Source organism: Phoca vitulina, unplaced genomic scaffold, assembly GCF_004348235.1.
Source record: "Phoca vitulina isolate PV1807 unplaced genomic scaffold, GSC_HSeal_1.0 scaffold17, whole genome shotgun sequence".
Classification (NCBI taxonomy): domain Eukaryota; kingdom Metazoa; phylum Chordata; class Mammalia; order Carnivora; family Phocidae; genus Phoca; species Phoca vitulina.
Window position 1 is genome coordinate 30,040,176 of NW_022589720.1, and position 21,423 is coordinate 30,061,598.

Sequence of the window (21,423 nt, forward strand, 5' to 3'; positions counted from 1 at the left end):
TTGGAGAAAAAAGCATAGCATCAACACAACGGAGATTCTAACTTGTAGCTTCTTGCTATGTTTCCGGCTTGAGTGAGAGAGATGGAGTTCATGAAATCTTGAGGTCCTTTACAGCCTTCATGAAATCAAACTGAAGAATGCTCAGAGCTGTCAGAGAAGATCCTCACCAAACTGACTGTGGTGAAAGGGGCGTGATGAGGAGTCCAGGGGGTTCGGAGGAGCCAGGTTAGATTCGCAGCAGGACTGTGAAGAGCCAGTCTCAGAAACCCGGGTTTCTGGATCACTCAAGTACCATTCGTAAGTTAAGTAGTTTAGCCCAATATCGTTATGTAAATATTCAGGGAAAAATCAGGTATTTACCTTCCAATAGATTATTAAATTTTTTCCATCAGAACTCCATTCTCTCCACGTATCTGGTCCCTTTGAAGGAACTAGGAAAGAGATTTCAAAGTTAGCATCTGAAGATGTGTATTGTATGTCAGCTGATAATATCAATAATTGAGACAGTGGTGCTTGAGATTTTTCCCTACATTTTTAGAATTCTCCATAAAAATGTGAAGCAGTTCAGTGGCCACTCAGAAATGAAACAATGAAAAAGCTGAGCTCTCAATGCCCACAAAACAAGAGGCCCCTTAGAATGGACTAAGGGATGCTGCTCTGTCTCACATCCTCCTACCTCCCCTTGCTCAAGTCAGCTAGGGCCGAGCACAGGCTTCCGGGGGCTCCTCAGACGTGTTGGACCACCTGCCTCAGGCTTCCTGTGCTTTCCGTGACTGCTCTTCCCGAGCGCAGAAACTCTCCTCCCCGGGATCATCTCCTCTCCTCCTTATCTCAGCTCCAATGTGACTTTACTAGTGAGGTCTTTTCTAGCTACCCTATTTAAAATTGCAACCCCTCCTCCCGTCACCTTCTTTCCCTAGTCCCCTTTCTAGGCTTTATTTTTCTCTGTGGCACTACCCAGCAAACTATTTCTAAAACTTTATTTCTAATTCTCTATTCCTATAAACTCCATGGGCAGAGACTGTTTTATTCAGTGCTGTATCCCTGGTGACTACCACAGTTCCTGACACATAGTGGGTGCCCATTATTTTTTTTTTTTTAAGATTTATTTATTTGAAAGAGCATGCACGCGAATGGGGTGGGGGAAAGGGAGAGAACCTTCAAGCAGACTCCCTGCTAAGCGTGGAGCCCAATGTGGGGCTCAATCCTATGACCCATGAGATCATGACCTGAGCTAAAACCAAGAGTCAGCCGCTCAACCGATTGAGCCACCCAGGCGTCCCTCAGTAAATATTTGTTAAGTGAATTAATGCTATAATCTCAGTGAGGTATAAATAAAGTATTTTCTCTTGGCAACAGCAGCTCATCAACTGAAGGCAAAAGCTCCTGTGGTAGCCAGTCTCCAAAGGATCAGTATTGGTCACACCTCCTGGTAAGCCTGCCTGTGTGTGGTCCCCTCCCACACCATAACAGCACTGGCCTGTGTGACCAATAGGGTATGACAGATACGATGGTAGCTCCCTTCTGAGGTGAGGTCATAAAAGGCATTGTGGAGGCTGCCATGTTTTCCCCCTACTCACTAAGTCTAGGAGGAGCTAGCTGCCATGTTATGAGGATACTCTGCAGCACTATGGAGAGACCTGCATAGTGAGGAACAGCCACTGTGTGAGCCATCTTGAAAACAGATTCTCTGGCCCTGGGCAAGACAGCAGCCCCTATCTATGTCCACACTGTGGCCTCATGAGAGACTATAAGCCAGAGCTACTCAGCTAAGCTGCTTCTCAATTTCTTTTTTTTTTTTTTTTTTTAAAGATTTTTTTTAAATTTATTTATTTGACAGAGAGAGAGATAGTGAGAGAGGGAACACAAGCAGGGGGAGTGGGAGAGGGAGAAGCAGGCCTCCCGCAGAGCAGAGAGCCCGATGCGGGGCTCGATCCCAGGACCCTGGGATCATGATCTGAGCCGAAGGCAGACGCCTAACGACTGAGCCACCCAGGCGCCCCTGCTTCTCAATTTCTGACCTATACTCACTGTGAGATAGTATGTTTACTGTTTTAAGCCCCTGAATTTTAGGGTAATTTGCCAGGTAGCAACGGATAACTAAATACACTGGACTCATGCACAGCATTCAGTTTTGATGATCCAAATAGTTTTTTTTACATATATCACAAAGCTTCTCCCATCTCTCTAACCTTCCTTCATGTGGAGAGGCAAAAATCTGGATTAACATCTATCATTTTTTGTTTTGTTGTTCATTAATTTTTTGGAAGTTTTTTTAAGAAGATTCGTTTATTTGGGGGGGGGAAGAATGCACACAAGCTGGGGGAGGGGCAAAAGGAGAGGGAGAGAGAAAATCCTCAAGCAGACTGCCCACTGAGTGTGGAGCCCGAAGTGGGGCTTGATCCCAGGACACTGAGATCATGACCTGAACTGAAATCAAGAGTTAGATGCTTAACCAACTGAGACACCCAGGTGCCCCTGGAAGAAGTTTCATATTCCCTATATTATCTAGTGCAAATAAAGCTTTTGCTATCTTTTGTTGAATGACTCCCGAAAATTATACCTATTTCTAAGTTTTTTTGTTTTTGACTTTTAAAGCTGACATCTGATTATTCAAGGATAGAATCTCATTCCATCTTTGGAAATTATCATACTCAGAAAACCAGTTACCTAATTTTGTACCTATTTTGACCTCCGTGTACTGCAGAAACTAAGTTCAAGACCTCTGGCCCCATCCATTTCTCAAGCCTAGGTCACAAATAAAAATTCCAACAAATTCTCTTTATTAACAACTGTCTTCAGTAAAGTCATCTAAATAGGTTACCAAAATTCTAGGAAAGGAGGAAAGAGTGTCAGAGAAATCACCCATAATCTCATCACAGTTTCAAGTCTGTTTCCTCTTCATCATCTTAGGACACAGCTGTAAACATCCTGCAGACAAGCCTGGTCTTCCCCACAACACAGGCCAAGCGGCTGCTCGTAGGAGCACAAACCTTAGAGCCACCATTTAAGATGTCTGGATGATATTTTACTAGGAGATATTACACAATTATGCAATTCAAGCTTTCTCCTTTTACTCATTTTGGTGACATTTTCTTTAAAAATAAGTTGTAAAATGTCAAGATCCATAGTAATAATCAGCTATAAACCACTGACTTAACTTACTGGCTTCTGTGGTTAAATACTTTTTTTCATTGCTCCATTTGCTCCATTTCCAGAAAGTTTCAGTAGAACAGCGAATCCGAAAAGTATATATAGTATATGGATTTAACTTGTCCACAGCTACAAGATAACTTGAATTTTCTACTCCTTTGATTGTGACATTCCGCTATTAGAAAGCAAATCAATATGTATATGTAATGTCATGTAAGAATCCACATATATATATAACACATAAACACACACTTTTTTTGATAAACCACCCAAATTTATAACATAAATTGACTAAATGTCCATGTGAGTTTACCTTTGTAAGACTAACGACAGTTCATCCACCAAAATATTTTAATTTTTACATAAATATCAAATCTGTGAAATTATGCCCTGTAGTAACAATATATTTAGGTATCATTTTAATTCAAATACTGGGTCTAAGTAATAATGATCAATTAAATTATGCAGAAAGGATGATATAATCTTGTTCACTGGTCAATGGCTAATGGTAATACAACAAGCCTTAATATACTTTAGTAATCTAAGATGACCTTGAAGATTAAGTACATTAGTCAGCTATATTTGGAAGCTTCTTTGAGGCAGGCATCATCCTATGCATTTTTTTAATAGGGCACTTAGAACCTCTAGTATGGTGCCAAACATGTAGAATATTCAACAAATTCTTATTTAAATTATGTAAAATTAAAATGAAATAATATGAACAAATCTGAGGATCTGCATGCCTCAGGAAATCCTCTGAGCTCCCAGTTACGAATTCTAAAGGAGTTTTTCGGATTATATTCTGGCATTTGACTGATTTTCTAGCAATCATCAGTAAGTTTCCAAATGAGTATTTTCACTACAATATCTTTTATTTTGGACTTACCACAAATTACAAGATGGTACACTACAAAAGTCAAGCTAAGTATCTGAAATGTATTTTAAAAAGTCATGTTCTGACTTATAACGACCACATTCTGACTTAGAACTTGCTCCTATTGCTGCACTTGGCAGTTTTAGAAATCGCATCTTCTCTCTGGTGCTTATCAGTCCATTAACTGATGCTAAAGGTTATAGCAAAAACTATCCATTCATGTACAAATTTGCTGAGTACCAGCCATGTGCCAGGTACTATACTAGACCTGGTAACATTCTGAGTAGTAAAAGTCAAACTCACGTTCTATAATACCCAGGATTTTAACTGTTTTCAAGTGCTAAATATAATGCTGTCATTACATTGATATATAATGTCTTAGTTCTTAGTAAATTTCTATCATAAATCATCTGAGAGCTTCTGCATATCAATTTCTTTAATTAGTTTTGAAAAATATTTTATCCAAAGTAACCTCAAAGGAAGTTTATAGAAAAATCTTACCAATTCTTGGACTGAGTTAGTTGTGTTAATTTCAATTTGACATAAAAGTTTAATCTTTCCAAAGTTGCCTGGTAAATGCCAGGAAAGTGTAACAGCGGTTGAATTAATATCCTTTACTTTGATTGAAGTAGGAATTCGAGGACAGACTGTAAATATAATTTGTAAAGATTACTTTAAAAGCTACTTAAGAATACAATAAATGACAATAAAAAAAAAAAAAAACCAAAAAAAAAAAAAACCCAACAAGAAACAAGAGAGGTACCATTAGTATCGATCAACAATATTCCACTCAGTACCCGTGGCATACACAGACCTCACTTTTACTGCTGGTATCGTGCCAACAGTGTTTACAGACCAACCACATTCAAGGTTCCTAGACTGGCATCAGGAATACTAAAAGGTAGTAGGATCATAATCTCTACCTTTAAGGAACCCCTAATTTATTTGGAGAGTGACAAAAAAAAAGAGAGAGACAATGAACAAGAGTATATATGCCAAGTTGGAAATGTGTAGTACAGCTCTCAGCGGCTACAGGAATTGAGATACAAGTGTGGTAGGGAAGTCTTCGAGTGAAGATGGGACTTAAGATGAGCTTTGAAGGAAGAATCTGACTAAAATTGGCAAAACGGACGCAGAAGAGCATTTCCGATTGGGTCTTGGCAAGAACAGTATAACAGTGAAACAAACTGCACACGATGCTGGTGATAGAACATATAGGCCCATGTGAGTGGGAAGAAGGAACCATGTGAAAATAAGGTCGAAAGGCAGAGGGCAGACAAATACAAACACTACCACTCAAGTACAAAATGTAGCTCTTCTGACCTTAGGAAAAACCAGGAAACAACAAAAATGATAAGAAGGAATAATTAATAGAAGTGTACTTACATCTACAAATAGGGCAACAAGATCAGTTGCTAAGCACTTGCTAGGCTCTGTTATAATGCATTTGGTTTAAGCCTTTCTCCACTGACCGAGAGGCTCTAAGAGAAGGCCTCTGGACTGCAGAGCCTGCATGCAGCCGACGCAGTGGAATGCCCACGGGAATGAATGCTAAGAAGAAGGACCATATTTTATTTCTATTTTGAACTACATATTACTAGGGCTGGTAAAAGTCCCAGAATCATCAGCAATAAGAAGGAACAAACCACTTATTGATAAACACAGCAAGTTGGATGGATCTCAAGGACATTACCCTTAGTGAAAAAAGGCTAGGTATTGTAGGATTCCATTTATACAACACTTCAAAATGACAAAACACAGAGATGAAGAACTGAGTAGATGTTGCCTGGGGACAGGGATGCAGGAGCATGGGGTAGGGGGTGGGTAGCGGGGAAGTGTGGCAAGGTTTGCTAATGGGGCAGCAAGCGGAAGTCTCTTCGTGGAGACAGACCAGTTCTGTATCTTGACTGTGTTGTTGGTTCCGTGAATCTATACATGGATCCAACCGCACAGAAGCACATCGACGCACACACGCCTCTGAACACACACAGAAACTTGAGAAAACTGAGCAAGGTCAGTAGTCCAGTTCACTGGTCTAGTTTGTGGTATTGTATCAGGGTCGATTGCCTCATTTGGAAATTGTACTGTAGTTAGTAAGACGTCGCAAGTGGAGAAAGCCGCGTGAGGTCACGGGGCTTTATTATTTTTGCAACCACTTGTGAGTCTATAATTATTTTAAAATAAAAAGACTGAAAAAAAAAATAAAAAGCTTTTAAAAATTGGGCAAAAATTTTTCAAGAATCAAAAACTATTAGATAAAGCCACTTAAAGTTTCTATATAAATGTCTCATACAAATTTTTATCTGAATTCAATAAAATGGTGAAACTTGAAATTATACATTTTAAGGATTTTTAAATAAAACTTATAAAATTAATATTAAGTAACTCTAAAGAAAATTATAAAAAGGAAACCCTAGAAGCACTTTTCATTAATTTCAAAACATTTTACCACTTCTAAAATTATTTTTAAGACACTGGTTTATGCAGCAGCTTACCTTTTTCAGTTATGTTAACTAAAATAGTTGATTCTGATCGACCCAGAGGATTGCGAGCATTCAAAGTAAAATTATATATTTCTTGATTTGGACGCATTTGAAAGAATAACTGATAGCTTTCATTTGTTGGTGCTTCAACTCTTTTAAATCTAACATATTTTCCTGAAAAACTATGAATTAAGAGAGCAATAAGAAATATTAAAAGAGAGAGAAATACTTCAGGAAAAAAATGAATGGGTAAATTTCTAATAATTAATCTTTTTTAAAAGTTTTTATTTCTAATTCTAGATGCACTATATACTTGGCAAAGAAAATGTATATGATTCAGAAAATAGATGAAAATAACTGGCCAGAAGCCTATTACCTAGAAACAATCTCTGTTCATATTTGAGGGCTCTTCTAGGATTTTTAGAAAAAGCATACGAATCTAGTCTGTGTGCATGTCATTTGCAGTATTTATGGTATATCCAATTTTATACAGCATATTAGGTTTTATATCTTACTCATAACATAAATGAGATATCGCATTTCCCTATGTCATTTAATACCCTCCAAAGTGCTCCTCGCTGACATCTTTCCCTGGTGACTTTTACCTTTCAAATAAAGTGTAACTTGTATTGCGTGGGCCCACCAATGCAGTTGGTCTTCCTGGATTCCAAGTACAGACAATCTCTTTTAAATCATAGGTCTCACAGTTCAGTTTTTGAGGAATATCAGGTGGATCTAATAGGAAAAAAATGTAATTACATCTTATGGGTTACATATATTTTCCCTGAAAACATGTTTCATAATGTTAACTATATTTTGTACAATTTCCTTTAGAAATGAAATAATGTATTGTTTAGATTTTACCTTTTGAACAATGCAGGAATTGCCATGCTTTCTGTAGCATGTTTTTCTGGAGTTCGTATTATGTTAGAAATGATGGGACAAAAATATACTGCAGAATGACTACTAGCTCATTTGGAAACTTCCCAACAGCAACCTGAAGACATTTTTTCCCCCTTAAATCCTACCAAATCTTTCAAAGGAAGCTGTATCCAACAAATCAGAAAAATCTACAGGTTAAAAGTATTATCACGTAAATACTGTGATTTGAAAAGAAGTACCAACTCGGATTAAAGATCAGCACAGGTCATATTACAAGTTTCAGAGTTCTTAAATAAGTTACAATGATTATTATTTACAAAGTATCTCTTGGTAAAATTCTGCATCTTCCAATGTTCAAAGTGACTACTGCTCTTCTGTTTTTGTTCTTTATGGAACACTCCCTCTGGTTTTGCAAGGGCAAAACTAGAAAAAAGAAAAATGGGGGTTTTTTGTGTGTCTTAGACCTTTAAAGTAATAACGCAAAATTCTGCAGTTGGACACTAATTATAGAAATTGGTATCTCTGTACTCATGTTTAATCAAGCATACATAGAAACTGGTGTTCTCTGTCATATTTACCTTACCTACCAAATTATCTTTCACTAAGTTTTTAAAAAGCAATTACCTACTTGTTGCAAATTCTGTAAAATAATTTTATTTTTTAAGAACTAATCTTTAAAGACAGTTCTTTGACTGTTTTAGAGACTTAGAAGGACAATAGAGAATTTCACATACCTTCCTGAAGGAGAATAATGTCCGTCAATGATATTTTAGGTAATATTAAGAGAAGTCATGAGTTTTTAAAGTCTAACAACTGCATAATCAGATAACACTGATATATTTGTTTTGAAAATTGTTTTAAATCTAAGGCTAAACTTTCAGTCATTTTATTAAAATGACATACCAAATTTTTGGGTATACTTAAAATGCCGATTATTTTAGTATTTGGCAGATTAATGTTAAGGTGAAATAGTTAAAATCCAAATAACAGAAGCAAATTAGAAAGAAGTGGAAGCAAAGATGGAGGGAGAAAAAATACGAGAAGGCAGTATTTGAAAGGTAATGTACTGACTGCCTTCTCAAAGAAATTAACTTACCAAGGGATCAGCTGAAGCTGGATAAAAACTAGGTATAAATCAACTGTATTACCAGCAAATAGAAAATGCAATTTAAAAAACAAAGCCATTTTTATGAAAATATTTTCAAATGAGAAAGTATGAAATTTGACATGCGACATATAATATTTACGCACTCTAATTCTATGTCACAATGTAGTATTTTAAAATTCTTGAGTATGCTAAAAGATTAATAAGTCAATTTTTAATGCTGAAGTGGCACTATCTATGAAAATAACTCTGAGTGATCACTGAATGCATAGTGTTTATAAAATATTTTGCTTATAACTAAATTAGCTCATGCATAAACACTGAAAAATACTGGTAAATATCCTATCTGTTGGATAATAAATGTATTTGCAATTACAATAATAAACTGAAGAGGAAAAAAGCCACTTTTACTAGCACCAAACATCAAACTCTTAGGAATTAATTTACTAAAAGATATTTAAGACCTCCTATCACTAAAATAAATCAAAGAAGACCTAAGTAAATGAAAATAAATACATATTCCTGGTTTGGATAACTCAGTATAGTGAGAATGAAAGTTCTCCTAAAGTGGTCTCCTAAATTAATAAATCTAATGTAACTCAAATCAAAATCCTGGCAGGTTTTGATTGTGTCTTTTCAATATATGGTGGGTTAACAGGATATCCATAAAGGAAAGAAAATAATGAATCTTAATCCCTAACTCACACCATAAACTGCCCTTCCTGTTAAGTTCCTAAAGAAATTCCTCTGAAGGAAAATTCTATCGCTGCTTCTGAGTTAACAAATATTGAAGAGTTCAACCCCAAATGCTATAAATGAAGGTTAAATTATGAATTAAATGGGCTTTTCTACTATTATGATAGAAGAGTAGAACACTGGGGTGCCTGGGTGGCTCAGTCGTTAAGTGTCTGCCTCCGGCTCAGGTCATGATCCCGGGGTCCTGGGATCGAGCCCCGCATCAGGCTCCCTCCTCTGCGGGAAGCCTGCTTCTCCCTCTCCCATTCCCGCTGCTTGTGTTCCCTCTCTCTGTGTGTCTCTCTCTGTCAAATAAATAAATAAAATCTTTAAAAAAAAAAAAAGAGCAGGACACTATTGGAAATAATAAAAACCTAATGAATAGTCTCATCTTCTGATTTTTAATTTTTCTCTTTCATACTTTTAAGTGGATATCTCACTTTTTGATATCATTCATCATAAGGTAGCCTCCCTCCATATACCACTGGTTTTTAACTTATACTCCATGGTCATTTGTGAGGAATGTTGCAAGTCCTTCCCTAAAATTCCATTAGGAAAGAAATTTTCTAAAGTTTAAATTTGAACATAATCTCTCTCTCACTTGAATTCCAAAATGCATTACTGGGAAGACAAAAAGAGAGTAAGGTTACAGCCATCAAACAGAAGTGCATCTAATCCTGGTTATTCCCTTGGGAATATATGAGCAATGCAACATAATTCATCCTAAGTTTCACTGGAAGGAAAAGAGAGGTGGAGAGCTGCTGGTCTAGAGCACAGCTGAGAATCCAGAAAAGGGTAAGAAAAATCACCACACGATCCAAAGAAAAATCACAAAACCACTCAGTACATTCCCCACCCTTTGATCATAAGACCCTTTAGACCAAACTCAGCCTCTGATTCCGAATGCTGGGGAGGAAGGGAAGCAGCGCTGCTGGGGGCAAACCCATCCGTGCACCACACGGCAGTTACCACAGGAGAGGGGACAGAAACACTCCAAACACAAAAGTCCCTGTGGACATTCAACACAAGCTACATAAACAGGGCAGTCCCTCACGACAACTTTCGGAAATGTGGAATTTTAGAACTGCGGGAATGACCAAATAAAGAAGCCCCTGTACTATGAAGCCTATGTTACAGAGAGGACACAGTGAGAGAGGGACCCTTCCCGAGCCTGTCCTCCAGCGACCCTCTTCTTCTCAGATATACTACTTTAAAAGCTAGAGAAGCACATGTTATGCCGTCGAAAGATTTTGTGTAAAAATCATTACGGTTTCTTTAATTGGGGGATGTTTTAAAAGGTATGCTTTTAAATTTTAATTTTAAAAAGACATGTATGTTTATATTAGGTGGGATGTTTTAAAATTTTAAGAGGTGTGTTTTTGGTGGGAAATTGACCGTGAGTAGGCCCTCGAACACGGGCTCAGGGGCACTGACCTCGCATGCAGTCAGAAATCTACATACAGGGCACGTGGTTAGCTCAGTTAGAAGAGCCTGCAACTCCTGACCTCAGGGTCTTGAGTCTGAGGTCCACGCTGGGTGTAGAGATTACTAAAACAAATAAACTTAAAAAAAATCTACATATAGCTTTTGACTCCCCCAAAATTTAACTACTAGTTAGTTTACGGTTGACTGGAAGCCTTACCTATAACACAGACAGCTGATTAACACATATTATTTTGTATGTTATAATGTATTATATTCTTACAATAAAGTGAGCTACAGAAAATGTTAAGAAAATCATAAGAGAAAATGCATTTATAGTACTGTACTGTAGTTATTGAAAAAAATCCATGTAGGGGCGCCTGGGTGGTTCAGTTAAGCATCTGACTCTTGGTTTCGGCTCAGGTCATGATCTCATGGATAGTGAGATGGAGACCCATGTCAGGCTCCACGCTCAGCAGGAAGTCTGCTTGAAGATTCTCTCCCTCTGCCCTTCCCCCAGCTCTTGTACACCCATTCTCTCTCATAAATAAATAAATAAATCTTAAAAAAAAAAATCCATGTATAAGCAGACCCATGCAATTGAAACTTATTTTGTTCAAGGGTCAAACGTATATGAAATAATTCCTAAACAATGTAGGATTAAGAAATATCATACACAAACTACCCTTGACTCAGCAAAACTGTTAACTAAGAATTTAAAACTAAGCAGCTGGATGTTTCAAATCTTACTACAAAAGCTACAAGTTATATAAATACAAATATATAGAAAACGAGCTTAGAACTCATCTTAAAACAAGCAAAAATTCTGGTGTCTTCATATTAAAAAAAAAAAAAAAATAGAACTGTCTATGTCCCTGGAAATAGCATTAAAGCTTTTAAAGAGGCCCAAAACAGATCAATAGGAACTCCTTAATATTATATACTTACATCCTGCGAAAATAACTGTCCCAAATATGTTATCTTCCGTTGTGAAAACCACATTTGTTCCGCTATTTGCAGAAACAGAAATATTATGGATCTTGATTGCCACATTTTCCCCATCAAGATGGATAAGGGGACAATTTGTTTGGCCAATCTGTGCTGTTAACACTTTTTCTTGAGTCACACAACAAAATGTTATATCTGAGCCTACAAGTATCACTTTGTCTTGAGGAAAAACCTTAGTCTGAGAATCAGGTGACCCTAGAGAGAATAAAAGGAATTACAAATACTTTAGAAGTCTTTTACCATTAAATAGCCCAGTGTATATAAAACATACTATAAAGTGTTTTGTAATAATGGCGGCCCAAAGGACCTTCAAAGGAGCAAGACATATACAAGAAATAAATAAAAACCAGGTATGTTTTATCTACTTATGGCTGATAATGGGGGAGCGGAGGGGATTTCAGGCCAATGCCCAAGGTCACAGGTTAATGTCTAAGAAGTCTGAAGGTTCAAACAAAATGGGTTTATATCCATATGTGAAAAATCCATACCAAGAAAAAGTCACTCATCAATTCCAGTCTTTTGAAATGATTTCTCTGTATTTAGGGCAGACTTCTTACTTTCCATCAGCCTGAATATATGTTTAAGTATTCCACATCCTAAAGAGCACTTTTTCCTTAACCTCAACTCTCTGCAGGTTAAAGCCACAGCTTTGCTTTTATTTTCCTAAATGTCCAATCTTTTTAATTATCTCTAGTTTCCTTTCTATCTAAAAGTCTTTAATCTATCACAATCTGGCTGCTACCCTGACCATTCTACTAAAGTGGCTCGCTGATCTATTTGTTCAGTCCAATGGCCACTTCTCAGTAACCCTTGCCTTCAACATCCACAGCATCCAATATGTTGCCTAAACTCTAGCTTCTCAAAACTCCCTTCTCTACACCACCCTACACATCTGGGCTACTCTGAACCCTCTGGCTACTGTCTTCCACTCTGCTGGCTCTTTTTCTTCAATCCTACCCTTAGACATACAAGCTTGTAAGACGTGTCCCTGGTCCCCGTTTCTCTTTCCCTGAGTACAGTAACCTCTAGATTTAAACAATTTCTTATCCCATGTATGTTGATGACTCTCAAATGTACATCTCCAGCTCCTACTAATCCCTTGGATGCCAGACTTGTATTTCCAACTGCCTGAGACATCCCTACCTGGAAACTTCATAAGTACCTCAAGCTCAACATTTTAAAAATGAATTTATCTTTCCCACCTAAGTCATTCATGTATTTCCTGTTTCAGTGGAAAGCATCACCAGCTACTCAGCTGTCCAAACTATTATAGTCACCTTTGGCTCTATTTCTTGGTTACCAAATGCACAGTCACTAATTTTAATTCTGTCTCTTCAGTGTTTTCATACCTTTTGCCCCTTTTCCTTTCCAGACCCAAGTGCCCTACTTTACGCCTTCACTGTCTTTTGTTCAATGGCAATAAGATCCCTGTTACTTATCTACGTGCTTCTAGTCCTTCCTTCCTCTGACCCATTTCTCCATGTGGGCACTAGAGTGGATAATCTACAATGATAACCAGCCTTCTGAAGGACTTCATTACACCATCAACAATTTTTCAGGCCTCTCTCACGCTGCCAACATTCTACCTGCATATGAATTTCATTCAACGTACAGACGATTTGGGATTTGGGGTATACTTACAGATCCCCATTTCTCTGCAGCTCATAGGGATCTGCTCTGTGGGCAAGAAACTAGGAGCCATTTTTTTTTTAAATATAGACTTGATCTCAATAACATCTACATAAAATTTTTAAATGTTCTTCAATGCCTACCACAGTGATTTTCAAACCTGGATGTTTATCTAATCCCTTCAGAAGATCTTTAAAAATACAGATTCCTGAATCCTATCTCAGAGTTTTTGAATCAAAACGTTCTGGGACAGAGACTTGGAAGATCCCCAGGTGACCCACATGAAGCCAAATGGCATTTGGAGAACTGAAAGCTTACACTAAACCTTATCCTTAAGCAAGACTAATCTAATTCATTTGAGAAACGAAAGCTTTTTAAATGTAAGCTTACAAGAAACATTCTTCAGTGGGCTCCAGTCACTCCACTCTGTGTGACCAGAGAAATGAGGATCGTCAACATAGCATCTAATTCCCACAGAATGAGTGGCGCACTCCAAGGGCATGTCTGAGGTCCAACTCCAGTGATGAACTGTATCTTTACCATTCACAGTTGTGTTGTGGGTCACCTAAAAAATGAACACAAACACAAAATAAGATTTCTAAGTAGTGATTATGTTCTGCTTCCTTAAAAAACACAATAGACTGTATACAATCACCACTAAGTTAAAGGCTTGCCCTTGTGTACAACCATCTTGGTTTTCTATAAGGCATAATAGGAGAGTTACAGGAACAATAATCATGATTCATTTATGTTTACTTCTTTTTTTAAAATTCCAGCAGAGTTAACATACAGTGTAATATTAGCTTCAGGTGTACAATATAATGACTCAACAATTCCATACAACACCCAGTGCTCATCACGACCAGTGCACTTGTTTACTTCTTCAGCTTTAGGCTCCACTGCATGATTATACATGATGTTAATATTCCAAAACATTCAACACAGTTCACAGAGAAATGTACCATTGCCAAAAATGATCTCCATTTTTCATCAAGAAAAAAAATTAATGGGTTTGTACTTCCAAGAGTTAAAGGCAAAGAAAGGAACAGCACCTCAACAAAATAACTGTTTCAGATCAGATTTGTTTTTATATGCAGCTTATAATAAGATAAAATATTAATCTCAACTGTGAAAAATGGGAAGGATTTCAATAAAATATCAAAGATCTACTAAAAGAAACCTTGGGAGCTCCAGTTAAAGACAACAGATTAAATAACTGTATTTCCTTTTATCTTCTGAAATCTTTCTAAAATGAAAGTACACAGATTTTTTTTTTTCTAAGGCATAGATGCACAAAGGCAAAAACCAGAAGAAACAACACCAATGAAATTCTGGATATTGGAGAGCTGATGGACAACTAATGGACTCAGAAGACCTGAGAAAGCTGAATCTTAAGCCTCCAATGGGAAAGGCAGAAACCACCTGATTTCTCTCATGGAAATGCCAAAGGGCTCAGGAAGGGGTTGTACCAGACTCCCCTAGAAATGCAGTGAAGGTGAGGCGCAGAACAGAAGACTGCTTGAAAGTTGAAGAGATTTTAGGTACCCAGATTTCCCTCCCACATTCTGTGCTACCAAAAGACTACCCTTCTTCATCTTGGCAGAATGGAGATTTATGATCTGGAAAAGTAAAACAATACCTCTGGAATGAAGAATCTCAGAAAGAGCAGAGAATGGGAAATACTGTACCCAAAACAAGGGGATTACTAACCTATGCACTATGAAGGCTGGGGTGCTCCTGCCTCCTTCTCCTACTCAGCCCTCAGGATACTGATGGCAGAGTTGCTACTTACCAGGTAGGAACCTAAATCAACTTTTCTGGGGCATATGAACAGGTCAAGATAAAAATCTAAAAAAATAGTATTAAGATTTTGTCAACTAGCCTGGTGTGATTCCGCCCTGCACGGCTGTTCTGTGCAACAGTAGTCGTTTATCTCCGTCCGCCTTCTCTTCCACCTAAGTGCGTGCCACCACCCCATGGAAGATTCGATGGACATGGACATGAGCCCCCTGAGGCCCCAGAACTATCTTTTCGGTTGTGAACTAAAGGCTGACAAGGATTATCACTTTAAGGTGGATAATGGTGAAAATGAGCACCAGTTATCTTTAAGAACGGTCAGTTTAAGAGCTGGTGCAAAGGATGAATTGCACATTGTTGAAGCAGAGGCAATGAATTAAGGCAGTCCAATTCAAGTCACACTGGCAACTTTGAAAATGCCTGTACAGCCAACGGTTTCTCTTGGGGGCTTTGAAATAACACCACTTGTGGTCTTACGGTTGAAATGTGGTTTAGGGCCTGTGCATATTAGTGGACAGCACTTAGTAGCTGTGGAGGAAGATGCAGAGTCAGAAGATGAAGAGGAAAAGGACGTGAAACTCCTTAGTATATCTGGAAAGCGTTCTGCCCCTGAAGTGGCAGCAAGGTTCCACAGAAAAAAGTAAAACTTGCTGCTGATGAAGATGATGATGAAGATGATGACAACGACGATGATGATGATGATGATGATTCTGATGATGAGGAAGCTGAAGCAAAGGCTCCAGTAAAGAAATCTATATGAAATACTCCAGCCAAAAATGCACAAAAACCAGAATGGAAGACTCAAAACCATCAACACCAAGAACAAAACGTCAAGAATCTTTCAAAAAACAGGAAAAGACGCCCAAAACACCGAAAGGACCTAGTTCTGTAGAAGACATTAAAGCAAAAATGCAAGCAAGTACAGAAAAAGGTGGTTCTCTTCCCAAAGTGGAAGCCAAGTTCATCAATTATGTGAAGAACTGATTCCGGATGACTGACCAAGAGGCTATTCAAGATCTCTGGCAGTGGAGGAAGTCTCTTTAAGAAAATAGTTTAAACAGTTTGTTAAAATTTTCCATCTTATTTCATTTCTGTAACAGTTGATACCTGGCTGTCCTTTTTATAATACAGAGTGAGAACTTTCCCTACCGTGCCTGATAAATGTTGTCCAGGTTCCATTGCCAAGAATGTGTTGTCCAAAATGCCTGTTTAGTTTTTAAAGATGGAACTCCACCCTTTGCTTGGTTTTAAGTATGTATGGAATGTTATGATAGGACATAGTAGTAGTGGTGGTGGTGGTCAGACAAATGGAAATGGTGGGGAGACAAAAATATACATGTGAAATAAACTCAGTATTTTAATAAAGTAAAAAAAAAAAAAAAAAGATTTTGTCAACTAGATAGCCATCCTAATCACCTATAATGAAGCCCCAGTCAAAAGTCCCTGGGCGGCAAACAAAAGTTCCAATTAGATTTAAAAAAAAAAAAAATTTAACAGTCACTCACTTAAATGTGAGCAGCAATGAAGATGACCAGAAATTGGAGAAAAAGTTCTAATATGAGAGTCAAAGATCAAAACAAAGAAAAAAGCAACTTGAAGAAACAGACTATACAGAAAGAAAAAAAATTAAATAACTGATACCCTCAGAGATGAGATATTGCATCCATAAAACAAACAGAACAGACAAAAGGGATCTCTTGTACATTTAAAAAAAAATCTATTAATAGAAATTCAATAGCAGCAATGCAAGATAAAGTTTAAGAAAAACTGTTCAGGAAATAGAGCAAAATAAAATTACAGATGGAAAGTAGGAACAATTAAGAACATTAGAGGACCAGTCTAGAAGGTCCAATTTCTGGAGAATTTCTGTAAGGAAAAAAAATTAAAAAAGGAGAACAGATATGAAGAAATCAGAGACATAAGACATAAAATAAGAAAATTTCCCAAGCTGACAGACATGTGTTTTCAGACTGAAAGGAGCCCAATGACTGTCTAGTACAACAAAGGAAGACAGACCCACAAGAAGCAGCAGATGGAACAATGTCTTCCAAATCTTGAGAAAATTCCCCAACCTACAATTCTATACCCAGCTAAAGTAGCAATCATGAATGAGTGCAAAATAGACATTTTTAGAAATGTCACATCTTAATAAATTCATCAGGTAGCATTTTACACTCCCATCAGAAGTGTATGAAAGTTCCAATTGTTCTGCATCTTCTCAATATTTGGAATTGACAGTCTTTTAAATTTTGTTAGCAACCAATTTAAATTAAAAAAAAAAATAAAGTATATCTGCAAGCTACCATTATAGGTAGCAGAGAATATTTATAATAAATAGCAAATACCTACTAGAACATATGCTTCCATCAAAATGAGGAAATAAGAGGAAGAATTCAGGAAAAAGAGGATCCATCACAAGAAAAAGGTAAAAGGAATCCCCTGGATGATGATGGAGACCCCCTGGTCCACAGCTTCCTGAGAAATGTGCCAGGAAAACATAGAGATTTGTCCTAAATGGCTTATGGGTATACCTAGGTATTAATCTCTTCAAACCTAGGGTTGGCTGGTAGGAGTGGAGACAGCTGGAGCTCCTGAGAAACCTCTGCCCACAAGAGTCCTCAGCTATTTACCACACTCTTGCTCTACCAACATTATACCTATGTGAACCCTATGTAAGCAGGGTTGAGAGGTAAGCCAGAAGGCCTCAGAGAGAGCTATTCACAAACATTTAGCTGATAAAATACTAGTGTGTTTGAACATTTCAACAGGAGATTCATACAACTTGGAGAGAATTTAGGATTGAATTAATGGGGTACAAAAATAAAACTAAAAATACAAGACAATACAAGAAACTGTAGCCCCCAAAAAGGAAAATAACAGCATATGCTACTTGGTTTAGCTGTGGATAGTGTTTATATAACTATAATACAATGAATGCCAGTCTACCAAACATTATCACAGAATGATAGAACAATACACGAAAAAGATGGGAAATGTGAGAGAGAGAGAGCAAGCACGCCAGCATGCAAGTGTGCGCGCCCAGGCCAGGAGGTGAGGGGACTAAATTCTCATCTCCCACTGTTACAATAAAACGCTGCTCAAAACTGAAAAGAAAAATTAAGGAAGAGCAACATAAGCATGCTATCTGGACAACGGAAATACATAATAAAAGAAACAGCTAAAAGAACTGAAACTTGTTGTTTACATGAAGAGCAAAATGGGAGGGGCCGAGGGTGCTGCAAAGCTCCCAGGTTGTCACTCCTATCCTGGTCCCTGCAGTGCGCAGCTTCCACGCCCATATGTGAGGCGACGGGCAGAAACCGTCAAGTTCTAATTGAAACACCAACGTGTAGTATTCTTGATTCTTACACAATCACAAAATAATAGCGAAGTGACAGGTCATAAGCAACTCTGCCTTAAATAGTGGTATTAATAACATATAATTACAAACAGAAAGGTCACATTTTACTACAGACCTGCATCACTTGCCCTCTCATGTTTCACTTTTTAAAAATTCATTTGTTCTATTTCTATTTTTCTGGCCCCGTGCTGTATTTCCCCATATAGGTTCTTCTTCAAAGATCAGATCCCCAAAAGTACTACTTTGCCACTGCCATCTTGTGATGCATCTTGTGGCAATGAGTTACAGCACCTTAAAAATAGTATTTCCATTTCTTTATGCTTAATTTCACTTACACTTCCAAGAGTAGCCCTCTTATTCTAGCATCCCTTAGCCCCCAAAGGAAGTAATGACAACTAGTAGGTGTTTAGCAGCTTTATAGATATCGGCACCATTTACTAAAGTAAATACTTGACACCACTTCACAGATGAGAAAAAGGAGGTTTTGGGAAGTTACCCGAAGCCACTAAGTGGTAACCCACCCAGCACAAAGTGTCAGGCCGTCATAAAGAGCTACACGGTACAATTTCAGATAAGCAGAAGTTTTAAGACAACTGTAGCAGAGCTGTAGCAAAGCTAACTCCACATCAGATCGACAGGGAAGAGCTGCCATTAAAATTCAAGAAAAGAGAGGGCACTTTAGGCTGAGGAAATCAGGATGGGCTTTAAAATAAGGGTAAGATTTGACTCAGTCTTGAAGTGTACCTTCAATTTGCACAGGTGCCAAGGAAGGGAAGGCATCTTATACAAAAACAAATATATCTATTTTGTAACAGAAACTGCAGTGGTTAAGAAAGAGCACAGAGTCCTGGCTCCACCACTTCATGTCTTCCTGTGTCTCTGTAGCTTCATCTATAAAATGGGGATGATGCTGACCGTGCCCCCCTCGCAGGTCTGTGGTGAGGACGCACGGAACGACCACGTACGGAGCTTTGAGAGCACCATCAGCAACGGAAGCACTGTGCGCGCGTGCACGCTAGCTACAGTTACAGCTGCCACTCACTTACGAATGTAATACACAGGGTCAGACAGGAAAACCGAGACAACAACTATGAAATACAGAGTCATCCTATTTTTTATCTTTACAATCTGGCTTACCTATGTATTTGGGCAAATAACCGTAAAATCATGAGATAGTCTTCTAATTCTTAAATCTCTAACTAAGCGTATTTCAAATCCATTGAGGGGGAAAAGAGTAAAAGGACAAAAAAGGGAATTCCCACATACCAGCTGTCAAAACATTTCACTACTATTCCCCATTCTCCTTTAGATTAAGAGAAAACTGAGACAGATCATAAGGAATCCATTCAGCAACAAAATTTTTTAAAAAATAAGAGAAAAAAAGCATAAAAGTAAGAACGTTATTTCAGATTCAGATAAATTCAAACTTAGTAGCTTATACAAAATTTCTCTACAATTACTATGACTAAATATGTTTCAAAACGTTTTTATGTTTATAGTATTAGACAAAAGTAAAAATAATAGTAAATTATATGTATACATTTATTTCATTTATGTGAAAACATGCACATAAAAAAAGCTGGACAGAAACACAAAAATAACATTTACTGTGGTCAAGTGGTGGAATCATGGATTATTCCTCCCTTAATTTCCTAAATTTACTATAATTGGTAAGTAATACATTATTTTAAGTTATACATTATTTTAATAGGTGATTTGAGTGATAGCACATAGTTTTTAATGAACCCTGAAAGGATATTTGATCTACTTAACAATATAAAAGTTCACTGATACCACCTTAAAAATCTTTTAAAAATTACTTGGTTTCTTTAATGTCACAGGAAAAAAAAAAATCTATTTTGGTTCAAACTTACTAATTTTACAATTTCCATATTTTCTTTACGTAGAATTTTAATTTCCCAGATGACATTTAAATGATATGGAAAAACAGAGCCTCTGTCATTCCACTTTAGGTGTAATGTGGAAGTTGAGAAATCAGCAGACAAATTCAAGATCTCTGGAGTGTCTGGAATTAAGGCTTGAAAAAAAGAAAACAAAAGACATGACTCAGTAAAGTAAATAATGGTTTTTCATATTGTAATTCCATTAATCAACTAATTTTAAACTCTATTCCTTCTTGATCAAAAAATAATCAAAAACTAAAAGCAAACTCTCGGGACGCCTGGGTGGCGCAGTCAGTTAAGCATCCGACTCTTGATTTTGGCTCAGGTTATGATCTCAGGGTCGTGAAACGGAGCCCCTCATCCAGCTCTGCACTGGGCATGGAGCCCTCTTAAGATTCTGTCTCCCTCCACCCTTCCCCCTGCCTTGTGCACGCTCTCTCTCTCTTAAAAAAAAAAAAAAAAAAGTAAACTCTCAAAGTGATTACTGAAAAAAAGAGAATAATATGTATTTAGTTGCATAAGCAGTTCCCAATGATTCATCCGTCAAATCTGAGAAAATTATTATCAAATCCTAATACGTCTTCTAATACAAATAGCCACTGGGTTCCTACAAAACTCTAGTGTCATCAGTCTGGAATCTGTAAGGAGGCAACATCAGAGAGAAGTAAAGGAGCTTCCTCTGTATGACTGTAGGTCGGGCCTAAGAAAATGATGGAATGAGGAAAGCCTGCTCTCGTAGAGATCTCCATCTGTTTTCTCTGATGCTGGCAGAAGTCACCCACTTGGGGATGCTATGAGCCATTCCTGGTATAGGTATCTGTAAACAGCAGCAAGACCACAGGAATGACCACGGCATTGAGTGAGGGAGCCAACAGGGTACTGTGCAGAGGTGGGAAGTACTCAGCAGGATAGGAAGTCCATCAGAAAGGCTAGGTAAGCTGTGGCGTGCAGGGCTCTGAGAGAGATAAGGTGATTAAGTGGGAGACCACTGGGGAAAGGCTGACCAGAGTAGCAAGGATACGGATCATGACACATCAGCACGTGCATGAAGGATATGGAAAAGGAAAAAC

General features: G+C 37.7%; 1 protein-coding gene and 1 pseudogene across 1 annotated transcript in view; one reads left to right on the forward strand and one right to left on the reverse strand.

The window, feature by feature from the left end:
- Positions 1-21,423, reverse strand: part of LIFR (LIF receptor subunit alpha) — a 55,087-nt gene that overhangs the window by 22,456 nt on the left and 11,208 nt on the right. The window contains 8 exon segments of the mRNA XM_032415163.1: positions 361-431; positions 3,166-3,328; positions 4,529-4,674; positions 6,523-6,692; positions 7,116-7,245; positions 11,603-11,857; positions 13,682-13,856; positions 20,324-20,487. Of these exon segments, the coding sequence (XP_032271054.1) occupies positions 361-431; positions 3,166-3,328; positions 4,529-4,674; positions 6,523-6,692; positions 7,116-7,245; positions 11,603-11,857; positions 13,682-13,856; positions 20,324-20,487 (1,274 nt within the window).
- LOC116639035 lies at positions 14,710-18,501 on the forward strand (annotated as a pseudogene).